This window comes from Zootoca vivipara, chromosome 16 (assembly GCF_963506605.1).
Source record: "Zootoca vivipara chromosome 16, rZooViv1.1, whole genome shotgun sequence".
In the NCBI taxonomy this organism is placed as follows: domain Eukaryota; kingdom Metazoa; phylum Chordata; class Lepidosauria; order Squamata; family Lacertidae; genus Zootoca; species Zootoca vivipara.
In genome coordinates this window covers 27,467,999-27,486,339 of record NC_083291.1, presented here as the reverse complement: position 1 = coordinate 27,486,339, position 18,341 = coordinate 27,467,999, and the positions used below count along the sequence as shown (strand labels likewise).

The 18,341-nt window shown below is 42.4% G+C and overlaps 1 protein-coding gene across 4 annotated transcripts in view; it reads right to left on the bottom strand.

Annotated features, from left to right (window-relative positions):
* The window catches only part of SPAG17 (sperm associated antigen 17), an 88,012-nt gene extending 78,742 nt beyond the window's left edge, over positions 1-9,270 (bottom strand). For all 4 annotated transcript variants that reach the window (XM_060268869.1, XM_060268866.1, XM_060268868.1 and 1 more), the window contains exons 1-5: positions 9,106-9,270; positions 6,165-6,305; positions 4,942-5,025; positions 2,264-2,395; positions 321-519 (exon numbers count right to left, since the gene is read on the bottom strand). In XM_060268869.1, coding sequence (XP_060124852.1) covers positions 321-519; positions 2,264-2,395; positions 4,942-5,025; positions 6,165-6,305; positions 9,106-9,207 — 658 coding nt within the window. In that variant the 5' untranslated portion in view covers positions 9,208-9,270. The remainder of the gene's footprint in view (positions 1-320; positions 520-2,263; positions 2,396-4,941; positions 5,026-6,164; positions 6,306-9,105) is intronic.
* Positions 9,271-18,341: the final 9,071 nt, after the last annotated feature.

The following is an 18,341-nucleotide window of genomic DNA, read 5'->3' as shown; positions in this document are numbered from 1 at the left end:
CCTTAAAGACCAACTAAGTTTTTATTTTGGTATGAGAGTATATGACGAAGTGTGCATGCGCACGAAAGCTCATACCAAAATAAAAACTTAGTTGGTCTTTAAGGTGCTACTGAAGGAATATTTTTTATTGTGTTCATATAGTCTATGTTTACTGGCTTCCAGTAATTTAATTTATTACATTCTAATATGATGTCTCATATGCTTGCGCTTCTCAGAATGCCAGGATTAGCCACAGCTTCCTCTTACTGCGAATCAGTCTGAAGTCCTGAATCTGTAGTTCTTTTGACATGAAGCATACAACTGATTTATATTTTACACACCGATGTATTTGTCAAGATCATCTTCTTCTCCACGTCGTTTAAGTTTGGTGTCTTTCTTAATGGCAGCTGTTGACACACTTGGTGACTCAGCTCCCTTCTTCTTCCCTTTCCCTTTGGCACTGGGAGGTTTCTCCTTTTTGCCGCCTTTCCCTTTCCCTTTCCCCTTTTCGTCTTTCTCCTTGTCCTTGTCCTCGGGTGTCTACACCAAATTAGATAAACTACATGCACATCTTATGGAAAACAACAGGGGGAAATATTACGGTGGCGTAATACAATCATTAGTATACCTATCTGAGGCAGCACAGCACACTTCTCCCTCAACCCAATGCCCTCCAGGATACTTACTATAACCTGCTGGAGCCCAATGTTCCTTCTTTTCCCTATGTACATTTTAGTTTCCTTCTCACTCCTCAACAAATACTTTGACATTCCACACACCCTGACAACTCAGATTTTTCTCAGACCATTTAAAATACCCCACCCCACATATTCTAACCGACAATTTCTGCATGCTTCCAAATGAATAGACATCCAACCACTCAAGTTTGCTACTAGTTAGAGTGGTTACATTTTATTCTGCCCTTCTTCAAGGGAAGTATCTCTGCTTCCACTTTATAGCTTAATCAGGGAAGATAGGCACTCTGGCACTGGAAGAGGCAAATATAACATATAATATAACAATGTTATTATATTACTCAAGTCAGCCCATTTGATGTGGGCAGTGGTCATTGTTGTCCTAAGAGCTGACAACAGCCCACAACTGCCTACCCAGGCTGGAAGCTGCTCCTCCATTCTCAAAGGTCGTTCTTTTTTCTTTCTTTCTTTTTTTCCTCAACCAGAACTTTTTTCTACAACCAGAAATGTTGGGGGCTGAACCTAGGGCAGGCATAGGCAACCTTGGCTCTCCAGATGTTTTGGAACTACAACTCCCATGATCCCTAGCTAACAGGGCCAGTGGTCAGGGATCACGGGAGTTGTAGTTCCAAAACATCTGGAGAGCCACGGTTGCCTATGCCTGACCTAGAGCATAAAAGCACCTGTTCTACCCCTGAACTATTTGCCACTTGTTTTAGCCTTTAAAACACTCAAGAGCACTCAGCTCTTAGGACAACAATGACTGCTCCCCACATCAAATGGGGGGGGTGTTCTTTGCGTGGTTGCGCACAGTCGCCCCCCCCCCCGATCCTACACGGTTCCCGAAAATACAACCTGGCTTTGCCCCCTCCCACACTGGATACCTGGAAGTTTCCACCTAACCTCAGTTAACCAATCCCGTGGGGGGGCATTGCCAGGGGAGTTGGCCAGGTAGGGTGGGACCGCCCTGCCCACACAATAGAGGGTGGAACTTACGTGGGAGTCCTCGGCAGTTTCAGGCCTTGGGCAGAATCCTTTAGTCTAAAGGTAAAAGGTAAAGGGGCCCCTGACCATCAGGTCCAGTTGTGTCCGACTCTGGGGTTGCAGCGCTCATCTCACTCTATTGCCGAGGGAGCCGGCGTTTGTCCACAGACAGCTTCCGGGTCATGTGGCCAGCATGACAAAGCTGCTTCTGGCGAACCTGAGCAGCACACGGAAACGCTGTTTACCTTCCTGCCGGAGCGGTCCCTATTTATCTACTTGCACTTTGTTGTGCTTTCGAACTGCTAGGTGGGCAGGAGCTGGGACCGAGCAACGGGAGCTCACCCCGTTGCAAGGATTCGAACCGCCGACCTTCTGATCAGCAAGCCCTAGACTCTGTGCTGGCCACATGACCTGGAAGCTGTCTGTGGACAAACACCGGCTCCCTCGGCCTATAGAGCGAGATGAGTGCCGCAACCCCAGAGTTGTCCGCGACTGGACCTAACGGTCAGGGGTACCTTTACCTTTAGCTTTTTACAATTTGTTATGTTTCAGCTCTGAAGTCCATTGAATTCAATGGGACTTACTCCCAGGTGATCCTAAAATACCTTCTTTTCAGCAGCCCTTCTCTGCAGGTCCTTCTGTTTAATGCAGAGCATCTGATATTTAATTAACTTTCCAATCAGAGTTACAGGAAGTGCTTCTCCATTATTGAGAATGATTTTTGCCACCTCTAACACCTGAAAAGAGAAAGCGAATGATTACTGCTTCAGTATCAAATTCAGTGTATGTGGTGTCCTACAACATAAGCATATTGGTTCAAGATAGGGAATGAGGAATAGTGATGTACCAGTCTGGTTTGCAAGTCTGGCCTGTCTTCAAAGGTAAGGAAAAATCAGCTATAGAGCCTGTTCCAACCCCTCTAGAAAGGCTGTAATTCACCAATAGCAACCTGGGCAAAACAGGACATGATTCTGTGCTGGCAAATTTTGGTTAGTGTAGCAAACAGAAGTGGGAGCCTGCCATATTTGACCTGGTGCAAAATTAAACCATGGATGTGGGTGTCATGGAAACACAGGTGCTTAGGACATGGGACAACGATATGCCCAGTAGAATAAGCACTATTGGTTTAGCATTCAAGTGGTGTTCATAGATTCCACCATACCTTCAGGTTCAGATTTCAGGTATGATATGGCACTGCTATAACATAGCTATTTTTAAGTACAATTTGTTCAGATAGTAAACCAACAATGGGAACCTTTGTACCTGCAAACACAAATGGAAACTAACCAATGGCAGTTTCAGAAATACTTTTGGGTGCTAGAGTTTCCATCCGGGTACAATTTCCCCCTTTCTTGTTCATACTGATTCTGCTGTTGTGTAGCCTAATTGGGGTGGAATAAGGTTATTGAATTTTCTTTGGGTGATGACAGCAGTAAGAACATACGGCTACGTTGTCCAGATGTGTGGCATTGACAAGCTGTTTTATGACTATGTTTTTTACAGCTTGCTTCCACCAAATTTCATATAGCTTACTAACATCTGGGATCTTTTCCTGACATTCACATAACCACTTAAAAACAACAACATGACACAAAAACTCATCAATGGTTTTTAGAAGAAAGAGAGAGGTGTTGCATGATAGTGACTTAAAACGTTCTTCCAAGGTTGAAAGTGTTTCTACGGAAGACTTTATCTAAAACATTTCTCCAATTTTCTTTTTAAGAATACTGGATCTATTTATAGCTTTTGAATGAATGAGGTGTTACTCCACAGTTCTGACATCCTCTCATACCCTCGCACCTCTGGAGAAATTGCACTCGACTGCATATGGTGTCGATTTTGATTTCACAGATATGGACGACTGTTCTTGCTGCATGTCGATATGTTGTCTGAAGCTGGCAGGCTTCATGTTGAGAATGTAGTCAAAGGGCTTCACTCTCGACAAATGCAAGGGCAGAGAAAGATGCTATGTAGTTCCTAGCCTACAGCTGGTAGGGTTCACATGGTGAATGAGCGAGAGTCACTGTAACTTTGTACCATCAACTGCAGGCTGCACTGGAACTGTGTAAAGGATTAATACAGACATCCCCAAACTGCGGCCCTCCAGATGTTTTGGCGTACAACTCCCATGATCCCTAGCTAACAGGACCAGTGGTCAGGGATGATGGGAATTGTAGTCCAAAACATCTGGAGGGCCGAAGTTTGGGGATGTCTGGATTAATAGTTTCAGATGACTTAAACAAGTCAGCAGAGTTGGAAACCTTCTAAGTGATATCCTAAATGCAGCAAGTTTTCACCAAAGGGTATCACCCCTTTTGGGGGCATTACTTTGGGTGTAAGAAAGCAAGGGGGAAGAGCCAGGTCTCACTCACCTGAGCATGGAGAGTGTAATTAAAGTGATAATCACAGGTGGATCTTTCAATGGTTAACTGAAACATGAGCACAACTGCTAACATATTTATATCTACCCTAATTGACTTCTGGAGGGCTGGGTGCACGTGTGGTTTTTGTTAACTACATTTATTTTTTATTATTATAAAGTAACACTGTTGATTATTCTCAGGACAATGCTGGATTGGACTGCACTAGGACCAGAGAGCCAATGATTCAGGAAGGAGATGCAGGTACCACTATGGTCAGGGAGTGCTATAGCAGTGTAGGGAAGGGACATCAGGTCTTGATAATACTAGTGGCTTGTCTGTAGTCTTAAACCTGAAGATGCTTTGAAGGAACACCAAGTTGGTTAATGGGATCCAGGAAAAGCATGCCAACCTTGCTCATGTGACTGAGACCTGGTGGCCTTCTACAGTCCACTGCACCTAGAGGAGTGCCAAACAAACAGAAAGAAAAAAATGTTCCAGAAGTTCTAAACCACTATTTGTTTATGCACTGGAAGCTCAAATCTTGCAAACCATGGTTTGGTATAATGATTTTATAGAGTCCAAACCTATACAAGTCCAGTTGTGCGTTGTGTGCCTTGAAGCTGTCTGTCTTGTTTTGGACTCCAAAATAAGTGCAGACGTGTGAAATGACTTATGAAATAGCGCTTAGCTGCTCATCATATAACATCCTGACACATCATTGCTTACCCTTAGTATGTTGACTAGAAATGGTATGGTGTACACTATTCTACATCTAGTGTCTCATAAAAAAATATGTTTCAAGGTTTTCTTCAGTACCAGCTGCAAAGCAAACAGCCCCAACCATGAAAGCATTCTCTTCCGAAGAGACAAGAGCTAGAAAAGTAATCCAAGCAATGGTAATTAAAAATGCTTTCACTCACCTCAGTAAACAAAGGTGGTTCTTTTTCCTTTTCCTTTTCCTTTTCTTTGCCCTTTGGTTTGCTTACATCTCCACTTGCCATGATCTGTAAAACATATAGTGTAATGAACAAATACAAGAGAATTAATTTTCTGAATTTATTTTATGCTCACCTAGGTTTGTAATACTCAGACATGCTCAGAGTGAGATGTGTTGCTTAATGTAGACCAGGCTTCCTCAAACTCAGCCCCCCAGATGTTTTGGCCTACAACTCCCATGATCCCTAGCTAGCAGGACCAGTGGTCAGGGATGATGGGAATTGTAGTCTCAAAAACATCTGGAGGGCAGAGTTTGAGGAATCCTCATGTAGACTAAGAAGACAAAGAGCTATTTTAGCAGGGTCTGAAGGCTTGGGGGAACTCTGTAAAATTTACCTTTTTTTTTACTCTGACTAACACGCTCCTGTGACATATCACAATCTGATTCTGAAACTCCTCTTTGTCTCAAAATGGCTTCTCATGTGCATGGTGAGGATGGCTACTTTTTTGAATAACACATGCTCAATTATCCTTTGCGTAAGCGGAACTGGTTTTGCTACTTCTTAAATCCCTAGCCTAATCTTCTAAGAAGAGTACATGTATTGAACTCTAAGGAAAGTAAGTATATCGAACTTTATTTTTTTATTTTTTTAATCAAACTTTATTTCAATTCCTTAAAATATTACATCCAAATACAAACGAAAAAAGAAAAGGAATTAAAGTATATTGAACTTTACATAGCTTATAAACATGTTGCATGTTAGACATTTAAAACTATCCTGACCAAAGTCTTAAACTACTACTAATAAAGCTCTTGTAAGTTATAGTATCAAGACTCAACTGAGAGTACAGGTTTCTTACTCCAAGATTTCCACTCAGCTATCTGACAAAGCAAAGGGGGTAAAACAGCTTCCAATTGTCTTCCTCCAATCCAGTTTCAAGGGATGCAAATGAGCCCCAGGGTGATTCCTCTCAACCCAGCTACATCTAGCCTTTAAATTCTGCCTCCATGTAAATGCCCACTTCCTTCTCCTCCAGCTTATCCTGAGAATCATATCTCAGGAGACCAGGAAGCACATTTCCATCTCTTGGCAATGGGGTGAGCATTATTTTACATCACTATTGGTCATAGGTAGAGATGCATTCTCGTTTCAGTTTTAACCCCAGCATCCACACCCCACCTCTCACCATTATGAATACCAAATACCTGTGCTAACATTCCTTCCCAAGTCACCATACTAAAGAGCCTCCGCATTGGCACCTGCACAGCAAGAGACAGGGCCTTTGTGTGAAGTTCATCCTCGGTTTGGTCCCCAACAACCATTGCGATACTGGGAATCCAATTTTCCTATCCCAAAAACAAACAAACAACTTTTACATTCAAGAATTATAAACAACTACTCTCTTACCACCAGATGGCAATATTATACTGCAGAATAATTTTCTTAATCTATTTGATGCCAGCAAAATTCAGTGACAATTTTCTGTATGATTTAGACACACATACTTGCATTGGTTGTGAAAATAATATGAAGCAAAGTTTCACATTTATAATTTCTTACACACTTAGAAATGTATGGCAGATCAAAACACACTTCAGAACAAATGGAATTTTATATTAATATCTGCAAAGGCAATGACAAGCTACGCTTTTAAAATGATTGCTCAAATATGACCTTGTATTTTCCATCAGGATATATAAGCTGTTAAATGTTAATGATTTCCAAAGAGAGCTGTCATATTTGCCAATCCTTTGTCTCCACTTCAAATACATCTAATTCTTTAACTCCTATTTTTGAGGTCCACCCAAAATACTGAAACAAGCCACAGCAAAATTCAAATCTAAAGCCATTATGCTAGATTTCTGAATCAAAAAGAAGGCTTCAGTGATGCAAGACAAGTGTGGAAAGTAATCAGGATTGTCCTTGTGTTGCTATCTGTAAATGGCCCTTCTTTCAATTACCGGTAATTGTTAGCCAGTGTTAGCCAATAAATACACTTTATTAGTCTTGCTTATTAAAGGGCTGCTTGAAAGGTTGGCAGCACCATTATGAAATTAATGGATAATGACCTTAATAATAATGACCTATATGAATAATATATCAATAATGTATCAAGCCATCGTACATTTCACAGTTGTCAATAATAAAGTCCAGCAGCCTTTGGGGTGCCAAATGTGACCTTCAGCAACTCTTCCACACCCCATACAAATAACTGAACTGTCTTCAGGGCGAAGATGCTAATGATCCTTTTAATAAGAAATTGACTGAGCAATGGCTGATACTGTATCACTACATCAGCCTCTGTCAGCATCTCCTTTAAATTAGCTGCACAGGTGTCATCTGGATTTACAGGGGGTTGAGGGGAGAGCAGAACATCACATTTATTTTATTTAGGATTTCATTCACACACACACACACACACCTTTTTAATTAAAACAATACTGAAAGCAGTTTGCAAAATTCAATTAAAAAATAAAAGCATAATAAAGCATTTCAGCAGAAATCAATGCAATATTAGTTGCAACTGAATTATGTCCCATTAATTTCAGTTGGATGTGAAACTATCAGGCACTGTAGATAACTCTAAGAAGGGCATAAAAAAAATTCCTTCAGTAGCACCTTAAAGACCAACTAAGGGCAGTAAAGCTGTGAAACTAGTGGCTTGCATAGCTGCCAAGTTATCCCTTTTTTTAAGGGATTTTCCCTTATGCTGAATAGGCTTCCTTGCGAGAAAAGGGAAAACTTGGCAGCTATGGTGGCTTGCTTAACTATGCTGACTAGTCATTTTAAAGCATTAGGCTCATCTAAGTCTACTGACTGCAGCTGGGCTCAGAAATGCCTATTGCCACAAAGGATCAGGCTGCTCATGAATTTGTTGCTGAAACAAAATCTGATCTGAGGATCTCACAGCTCAGTTTTTTATTCAGTGTATTTAAAATACATGACCCCACCCCACCCTGCCCAATAAAGAATCCTGGGAACTGTAGTTTGTTAAGGGTGCTGAGAACTGTAGCTGTGAGGGAAACTACAATTCCCAGAGTTCTTTGGCTAAAGTGACATGCTTTAAATGTATGGTGTGCTCTTGTTAGTCTCAGACCAAAATGATGCATTAGCTCCTTGCTCAAGGCTGAATATTGACACCTGTCCAAGGATCAAAGAAACTTCAAGGACTAAACAGCCAGTGTGTTATAGTGGTTGACTAGGACCTGGGAGACCTGGATTTGAATCTCCACTTGGCCATGAAGCTCACTGGGCAACCTTGGGGTCAGTCAAGGCCTCTCAGACTAACCAACACCTCACAGGGTTGTTGTGCAGATGGAATTAGGAAGCAAGAGAACCATGTAGGTCACCTTGGGAGGGGGGGGAGAAGGCGAAATATAAATGCAAATAATAAGATAAATGAAATGATCCTTTTTTTATGCACCACCTTGTGCTCCTTGGAGAAAATGAGGCATGTAAATGTGCTAAATTCCACTTTATTCAATTGGCGAGTTGGGGGCTACTCCCAAGGATAAGTGTAGGGCTCGCCTGGGCTACATCACATCACATGCCCTTCCTTCAATGTAAAACACACAAAACAAAGAGGGAGACTGAAGCAAAACTAGGATCTCTAGCATGGCTGAGCTCAAGTGAAGCTTGTACAAGTGTGTATGTGTGTATGTCTACACACACGTGTGTATGAGTTTGTATATATTTGTGTACATGTGTGTGTATCTGTGAATATGTGTGTGTGTGTGTGTGTGTGTATGCAATGCTTTTTGGAGGGGAACGCAGGTGTACGCAAACCCCTAAACATTTTGTAAATCTTTGTACTTTTGTCCATTTACTGTTATTTATTTTCCCCGATTTGAAATATAAAATGGTGATTTTCTTGAGTCAAAATGAGAGCACCCCCTAAACATTTTTTAAGGAAAAAAAGCACTATATGTGTTCACATGTGTACAAATATGTGTGTGTACATATGTGTGTATATGTTTGTGTACATATGAGTGCGTGTATCTGTGTGTACATGTTTTTGTGCACACGTATATGTGTGTATATATGTTTGTGTTTACATATGTGTGTGCACATATATATATGAATGTGTGTGTGCACACATACGCGTGTGTGTACGTGTGTCTCCCCGCCCCGCCCCCACCAACGCACCTCCTCTAAGCGTGCAGACACCAGCCCAGCCTCCCAGTTCTTGGAACCGGTCCCGCTAGGCGCCGAGGCCCCGCTGCCGCTCTTGGGCCGCTTCGGAGCCATCGCGAGTTTCCCCGGAGGGACGGAAGGCCACAGTCGGCGCGGAAGAGAAAGAGTCCGAGCGGTCGCCTTGGCAACGAGAACCTGACCGGCCCTTCGCGCATGCGCCGAAAGAGCCGGCGTAGCCAGGGCAACCCGAGCGGCGCCTGGCCTGGGGGCGTGGCCCGCCCATCGCGTCGCGCGGCGAGGTTGCCCCGGGGTCGCTTCCGACTCTGTGCCAGAATTTGTTGCTCCTCGTAGCTGCTCGCCACCCTTTGGGTTGGTTGGCTGGGAGTTACGAGGGTGGGTCACAAAAGGAGCTTCAAAACATAATTATTAATTCCATAGCCATTAATTTAAGGTCACTGATTTTTATTTATCTACGTATTTATTTGGTGCCAACACGAAAAGCCGGATCAATCCGTGTTGCTCAGCATCTTTTTCCTACCTTGGCCTCTCCCGAGCTCGCAATTTATTTTCTTTTTAAATGTGCATAACTTTTTGCTCACATTTGGATAGTATTGGAAAACCTGTCTTGGAAAAAAAATTCATCTTGTGCTTTCATGCTGTAAACTGGCCTGTGGTCTTAAGGGCGGCATGCACCTTTACTAAATAAATAAAAAAAATACCTTACAAAATGTTGCACTTCAGTGTTTGTGTGTGTCCTCGCAGTGTTAACAATGCATAGGACTTCAATCATGCGGAGTCTTCAAAAATGTGTGTTACGCTATGTATTGCTACTCTGTGTGCGTGTAAAATGATGGATCAACACATCTCCTGTCTGCATTTTTGAGCTCTTCTTGGGGCATGGCTCTCCTTAGGGACATGGCTTTGGGGCTGTCACATTGAACTCCTGCACTTAAAATGTACCACTAAGCTTAACACATGATCCTATTACACTGAGACAACTCAATGTTGTCTATATTGAAAAAATATAGCTGGGAAAAGTGTATCGTAAGGCACTTGGAAGGTTTGGCAGGCATATTAAAGGCAGCCTCAAAAGGAAAAACGTACATGAGTATATAAATCACATAATCTGATATCACAATACATAACACTATTTAAAAGCATAGCACATCCACTCCATGTCCACCTCCGAGGATAATGGCAAAGAGATGTACTTGGTCTTTGTCCTTCATCTGTAGTTTGTACCAATAGGTGCAGGATCAGAGGCTCCTCACTAGACTCCCAGCATTTCAAGAGTCCTTTCACCTTTCCCACCAGTGGAAAGCAAAGTTTCATAGCTGCTTCTGTATTTTACAGATCAGGCTCTGGAGGAGTATGTGACTCCTTGAACAACCCAGGTATTCCATGTTGTTCTTAACCATCATTATAATAATGTGCTATCTGCAGGTTTAGAAACTGCAATGTTAAATTATCTGTCTGCCCCATTCATGTATAATGTGGGGGTGGTTGTTTTTTATATCAAGAAGGGACACATGGGTGAAGGGAGCTGAACTCTTCCACCTTGTTCCTCCCCATAGTCAATCACTCAGACATACACACACCTGGCCAGCCTGGCTTGTATTGGACACAGGCTAGGGGGGAAATGTTGGCTGGCCATGGAGAGCAAAGGTGAATATGTTACACACACACACCCCAATCCCTTTTATACATGAACAGAGCAGAAACTTCATTAAATAAATGACTGTCACCACCCCATCAAGTTCAGCCTATATACTTTGCACTAGTTCAATGTACAGGGAGCTGTAGCTTGACTTCAGCATAGAACTTTCCTTAACGGACAAGAAATAAAAGGAAGTAGAAATAAATAAATAGAAGCCTTGCCTTCTATATTATGGACCAAAGTCTACCCTAGTTGTGTTTTTTTCCCTTTTCCCTTTTTGGGGGGTTATGCTTGAAGTGTTTCTCCAAGACACTAGTCCAAAATCAATAGAGGGTTGGTTTGGCCTGAATTTGAAAGCTGCAGTTCTACACAGAAGGACGCTGGGAGGATTTGCCTTATAATGTATCTAACAAATTACAAATCCAAATGGGATTTACGTGAAACCAAGTATTCTGGGGCTCTTGGCATGTCTTGGAAGAAGAGTGAGCAAACCAAACTCGCACAATAGTGTTGGAGCATGACCTCAGCCTGGACCCATACTGTGCAGTGACTTGGAGGTCTGCACAGGTGTGGGCAAGCTAGGCTCACACTCTCTGGCCGAAATCACATTCCAAATATTACCATATGTTCCCACACGGAGACGAAAGAAGAGAGAGGATTGCTGCTTGGGAGAGAATAGGAGAGCTGCCAAGATAAAGAATTCATTACAGGGGAGTCATGTTGTGATCTTACACTGGAGAGAAGTGAAATATTTTGTGTGATTTAACATTCTGTGAAAATATCCCAAAACACATGCTTACCCCCTCCTCTACCCCTAGCTCTATTATACCCATCTGGCTGCTCAGAGCCAGGAATCTTTATTTAAATTTCAAGCAAGCCTTTGCTGAATTATTGATTCAGTCCAAAATTTCTGCTGGGAGGATACTGCCCTTCCCTGTTCATTCAAGTGCCTGAGCTAGTAGCAACCAAAGGTTTTTTAGGCAAGTACAAATGGGGAGGAGAGATACATTGTGTGCAAAAAAGAAGGACAAAAAGAAAGAGGAACGGAAGAAGGGAAGGTCACCTAAATAGTTGGATGAACCAGTCCTTTTAAAAAGCAGGAGGATGGAAAATTTGACCAGAAAAGGTAGTAGACTTAAAGATGGTTGGGAAATTTCAAGTGCTACAAAATGCAGCCACCTGGCTACTGGTTGGATTTCGGCAACTGGAGCATATGACACCTACATTGCTCTAGCAATATAGTTGCCATTCCCAGGCCCCCAATTTAAAGTCCAGGTGAGGTCCTTTAAAGCCTTGAGCAGGTTGGCACCAGGCTACTTAAAGAGCTGCCTGCACCTGTATCAACTGGCCTGTACCTTAAGATCTGCTCTGAAGGCTTTACAGCAGGCACCCCCAAACTGCGGCCCTCCAGATATTTTGGCCTACAACTCCCATGATCCCTAGTTAACAGGACCAGTGGTCAGGGATGATGGGAATAGTAGTCTAAAGCATCTGGAGGGCCAAAGTTTGGGGATGCCTGCTTTACAGCAACAGTTAGGTTGGCTGGGACGTAGAACAGGGCCTACTTGTCAGTGGTCCCACAGTTATGGAATTCAATCCTACATGTGATCAGAAAGGCCCCTCCCTCAGTACATTTATACAGGCCTTGAATACAAACTTTCATGTCATGGTCTCTAGTGGCTAACCGTAAACTGAGCTATAGAAGTGATGTTGTATGGCCTGGGTTTTTGTATCTAACGTATGCTAGGCTATTTTTTATTTGTATGGTGGTTTTTGTGAAGTAGATCTTCAAAATTCCATTTTATTGATAATGGGTGATATCCCATTAAGGCATAGTCAGAGTAGAGCCAGCCACTGAAATCAATGGGCTTTGAGTGAAGGTAAATCCTGAAATACATCAGTGTACTGGGATTCTATCCAATCTTAAATCTTCTCAGCCAGTGTCTCTGGAGCATAAGATTGTGCATGTCATTTTTAACTTTTTGAAATAGGCTTACAGATTTAGTGTCTACATCTGGGGTCAGCAAACTTTTTTCAGCAGGGGGCACTGTCCCTCAGACCTTGTGGGGGGCTGGACTATATTTTGAAGGGAAAAAAATGAATGAATTCCTATGCCCCACAAATAACCCAGAGATGCATTTTAAATAAAAGGACACATTCTACTTGTGTAAAAACATGCTGATTCCTGGACCGTCTGCGGGATTTAAAAGGCGATTGGGCCGAATCCGGTCCCCGGGCCTTAGTTTGCCTACCCATGGTCTACATTGATGTACCAACACACTGAACATCCCAATTCCTTCTTATCGGTATATATTATTATTCGGTGTCTACTTAATAAGTGTTATCAACAGCTGCCAGTGAATTATATTTGAGATGCATTTTTTATGTACGTATGCATATTACTCAAAAGAGGTTTTACACTCTCTATGAAATTTAATGTCAAGGCACAACTAAGAACATTTGATTTGACATTAATTGACAGTTGTTATTTGACAGTATTTGCCATACGACACGCAGGAGCAATCTGCATTTGACTGCTTTTGACAGATGATGTGTAGTAGCAATTGGCAATATTTGATAGCTGACATGTGAGAACAGTCAGCAAGTTTCTGGCAGCTGCCATGCAATAGCAGCACTCAGTAAACAAATATCAGCTTTTGAACCAGGCTTCATTTCAGCCAAGCAAACCCCTGCTTTAAAAGAAAGCTAAAACTGAGCAATCTACATTCGGAAGTTGCATTTTGATCACTTGTGGAATTTCAGCATTTTCTAAATTTCATAGCTGATGCAGACCTCCATTTGAACCCTATTCTTTGTAAGCAGCTTCCCCCATGTTAACCGGATTTGTTTCATGTTAAGATGGCAATTTCAGCAGCAGCAAAGCTTATTTCCTTTTACTTAAAAGCTAGGCAGCGATGCTAGCCATGAACCGCCAGAAGAGTGTGTTGCAAGCCTCTGCTGGGAGTTGTTTTCAAGCACTTGATTCTGGAGCCCCAGGAAAGCTTTTTTCTGTCCTGTTAGTTTTGTTAAAATAAATACATAATCCCGAGTTTGTTATAATGGCAGCTAAAGCTTGCTAGCTTTAGGTTTAATGTAATACTGTATCTATTGTCTGTGAACTGGTTATGTTTTTCCGTTTGATTGAAATGTTACATCCCAGTCCTTGGGAAGAATTTACCATGCCTGAGCCCATTGGGTCAGTTGCTATGGATAGCTCAGTTGGTTAGAGTGTGGTGCTAATAATTGCTGAGGTTAGAGGTTTGATTCCTGTATAGGACAGCTGCATATTTCTGTGTTGCAGGGGATTGGACCCTCAAGGTCCCTTCCAACTCTACAATTCTATGAGGCTATGAAAATACATGCTATTAAATTCTAAACTTCGATGACTCTTGGAGAACACGGCTGTGCCTGTCTACTCATAAGTAAGTGAGCTCATTGGGGCTTACTTCCAAGTGTGTATAGGCTTGTGCTTGTTTGACCAAAACTAAAACTGCAAACATTCAGATGTCAAGGAGATGTTGTTGTTTAGTCGTTTAGTTGTGTCCGAATCTTCATGACCCCATGGACCAGAGCACGCCAGGCACTCCTGTCTTGCACTGCCTCCCGCAGTTTGGTCAAACTCATGTTCGTAGCTTCAAGAACACCGTCCAACCATCTCGTCCTCTGTCGTCCCCTTCTCCTAGTGCCCTCAATCTTTCCCAACATCAGGGTCTTTTCCAAGGATTCTTCTCTTCTCATGAGGTGGCCAAAGTATTGGAGCCTCAGCTTCACGATCTGTCCTTCCAGTGAGCACTCAGGGCTGATTTCCTTAAGAATGGATAGGTTTGATCTTCTTGCAGTCCATGGGACTCTCAAGAGTCTCCTCCAGCACCATAACTCAAAAGCATCAATTCTTCGGCGATCAGCCTTCTTTATGGTCCAGCTCTCACTTCCATACATCACTACTGGGAAAACCATAGCTTTAACTATACGGACCTTTGTAGGCAAGGTGATGTCTCTGCTTTTTAAGATGCTGTCTAGGTTTGTCATTGCTTTCCTCCCGAGAAGCGGGCGTCTTTTAATTTCGTGACTGCTGTCACCATCTGCAGTGATCAAGGAGCCCAAGAAAGTAAAATCTCTCACTGCCTCCATTTCTTCCCCTTCTATTTGCCAGGAGGTGATGGGACCAGTGGCCATGATCTTGGTTTTTTTGATGTTGAGCTTCAGACCATATTTTGCGCTCTCCTCTTTCACCCTCATTAAAAGGTTCTTTTAATGTCAAGGAGATAAGTAACTGCAATGTTTAGAAGACATCCGAAGGCAACCCTGTATAGGGAAGTTTTAAAAAGTTTTATTATGTTTTTATATATGCTGAAAGCCACACACCATGGCTGGGGCAACCCAGTCAGATGGGCAGGTTACAAATACGGTAATAAAATTATTATTAAGGAAGAAGACATCCCTATTTTCATCAGAGGGTATGGATTTCCTTGTATGTATAATCTGACCAGTTTGCACACTGCGACTCTCAGCCAAAACTTCAAATGTAGTTCCCCCTGTACACATGCAATAATTGACACATTTGGATGAGGACTCACAATAACAGCCGGCTATCTCGAGTAGACAGAATAGAGATTTGCCATTGTGCTCCACCTCTATCCTTACTAAGGCCACATTCAAGCATGCTAAAAACATTTAAATCTGCTGTGCTGCAGCTGTCCCGGAGTTCCTGGCAACACTCTTGAACTTCTGTGTATTGGAGAAGGTGGCACATTATTGCCTAAGGAGATGGTGGGAGGTTGAACTATCAAATTCCAGATTTCAACAATAAAAGCCCTACATTTCCTGAGAACTTTTTTTTTTAATACTTCCTTCAGATGCCCCAAACCTGTTATATTTTCTTAGCTTGCTAGCATGGACCCCATCTGAGAGCTGTTTCCATAACTAGGCAACCCAGTTAGAGCAGGAATTCCTCACATAGTGGGGAGCTGATACAGGAAGAACACCTGCCTGTGAATTGTTTCTGACTATGAATCAGAAAGAAGGGGACAAGGCAGATGGCCTGGCATTGCTAGTGTTTCTAATTGTCATTTGAGAAGGAGGACTTAGTCTGTGGTGCCAAAAGCTCAGTGGTGGAAGAGGAGGATAAACAGCGTGATGAAAGTGGAAGAGCTTTTAATGATCACACCACAACATGTTTTCAGCTAAGCTGAGCTGTTGGGTCACACAGTGGAAATGAACACACAAAAAGCTGGAGATCCTTATTTATTTATTTATTTATTTTTATAACACTCTAAATTCATATGTTGTTTTCTAGTAGCATTATAACAAAACTGAATTCATTCATTCATTCATTTAGTATACTGCCCATCATCCACAGATCTCAGGGCGGGTCACAACGTAAAAAATACAAGATAAAAACACAAAATACTTAATAAAAACAACAACAAAACAAATCACAGGTCAATAAACCTCCTCTCACAAACACATTTTAAAGGTAGGTAGCCGTGTTGGTCTGAGTCGAAGCAAAATAAAAAAATTCCTTCAGTAGCACCTTAAAGACCAACTAAGTTTTTTATTTTGGTATGAGCTTTCGTGTGCATGCACACTTCTTCAGATACACAGATACACTGAAACAGAAGTAACCAGACCCTTATGTATATTCAGAGGATGGGGGTGGGAATGGGTGATGGGCGGATAGGAGTGGTAAACCTGTTGATGGCTGTTAACGACTGCTGATGATTGCAATAGGTCCTGTGGGGAAAAAGGAAGGGCTGAGGCGCTAAAGAAAGCTTGATCATGCATAATGAGATAAGAATCCTATGTCTTTGTTCATCCCAGGTGGCTCCATGGTTTTAAGCTTGGTAACATTTTAAAGGGTATAGGACGTTAATCAGCCAACGGCCTGGTTGAAGAGAAACGTTTTTGCCTGGTACCTAAAGGCACCTGGGGGAAGAGCATCCCAGATACCAGCCACCTGGAGACTCTTCTGCCCATAGTCGCAGCCACAGTTCTCCCCACTCCAGCCCAGGAGTAAAGGGACATCATGGCGGGAGGGGGGGGGATAGCTATTCCAGACAGCTGGAAAGAGACAGAAAAGAGAAGCAGCCTCAGACCATCTCAGCCTGGAATCTAGCAGGTCTGCAGATTCTGATCCACATATTGTCCTGGTTGCTGAGGATCAGATGAGTTCACTTCAGAAGCTGAGCCCGCTCAATTCTTCCCTTACCCATAAGGCTTGGGGTTGGGTGTGCATGATGAAGACTGAAGGAAGAAGAGAAATGCCACACATTTGTGGGCGACCACTTTGGCATTTCTTGCTTCTCCTTGTGAAGATCCATTTGTACAGAACACATTGGTAGAGCAGACATACATTATTCAACTTGTTGAGGATCCCTCCTATTTGAACCCGGCAATAGTTGACACCAGGGGTTTACCTACAAACTGCTAGCAAATACAGTCACAAATCCTGAATAGGGATGGAAGAATCTATCAATTTCAGTTTCTCTCAAGTTCTCTCCCCACCCCCAGATCTTAAATCCAGTTCTCCATATTTCCACACCAGTGTGCATTTTTTTAATTATAAAAAGTCCTCATGGAAATTAACCAGCATTTGAATCTAATTTCTGCTAATATACACACACTTGAATGCAATTGTTTCAAACTTACACATTTTTGCAAAGCAGTTTTGCCTAATATACACATTATTCACTAGGATATTCGTTTTCATGCACACTTTACCACATCATACTCATGTTTGGCTGGGAAATTGTGAATTTCGAAGGATGGCTGTGTTTCAGTTCTTGCATTGTTTTGGGCAAGGCAAATTAGGGAGGTTATGTTTAAATGGAAACAGAACCAAATTTCTCACTGCAAATAACAAGGAACTTTCCTATATGCAATATCTTCTGGAGGGAGAGAGGAAAACAAAACTGTTAAAATGGCTGCATCGCCTCTATGTCACTCCTCCCGCAATTCCTCTTGTAGGCAGTTGCCTGCTCCCCCCCCCTCTCTCTGAAGCTCACCCCACACCAATCCCTTCTGAGCAGCTGTTGTCCATCTGGCTGCCCTTGGTTCCTTGTCAGCTGTTTGATGTCACCTATCAATCTTCCATTTTTGCTGCAAATCTCTGATGATCAAGTTTCACATTGCTAGGCCCCTGGTTATAAAGCTGCCTTCATTGGCATTATCAGTAATTATAACAAAAAAAAATCTTAGGAAACTCCTCGTTGCATAAACAGACACTCAATTCCCATCTGTTGCTTTAGGGCATTCATATTTGGACAAACCACCCCAGATTTTGTGATGAGCTGTTCAACTACATATACCCTAAACTTAATTAAGCTGCCTTTCTGAAAAGAAAGTTTTAAATAGCTTAAAGTCACTACAGTATTTTACTCTCTCATTGTTAACCCTTATGTTGCATTGACTTCTTTGCAATTTCAGTGCTCCTCCTCATCTCCTTAACCTTCTATGAACTGAACTGAAGTCAAGATGACAGGCACCTCCTGTTCTTTTATCATGCGCTGTAGCCAGAGCCCCTAATGCTCCCATCCGCCAGCACAGGGATCGCCAATTGCAACCCAGATATGAAATGTCTGATAGCTCAGTT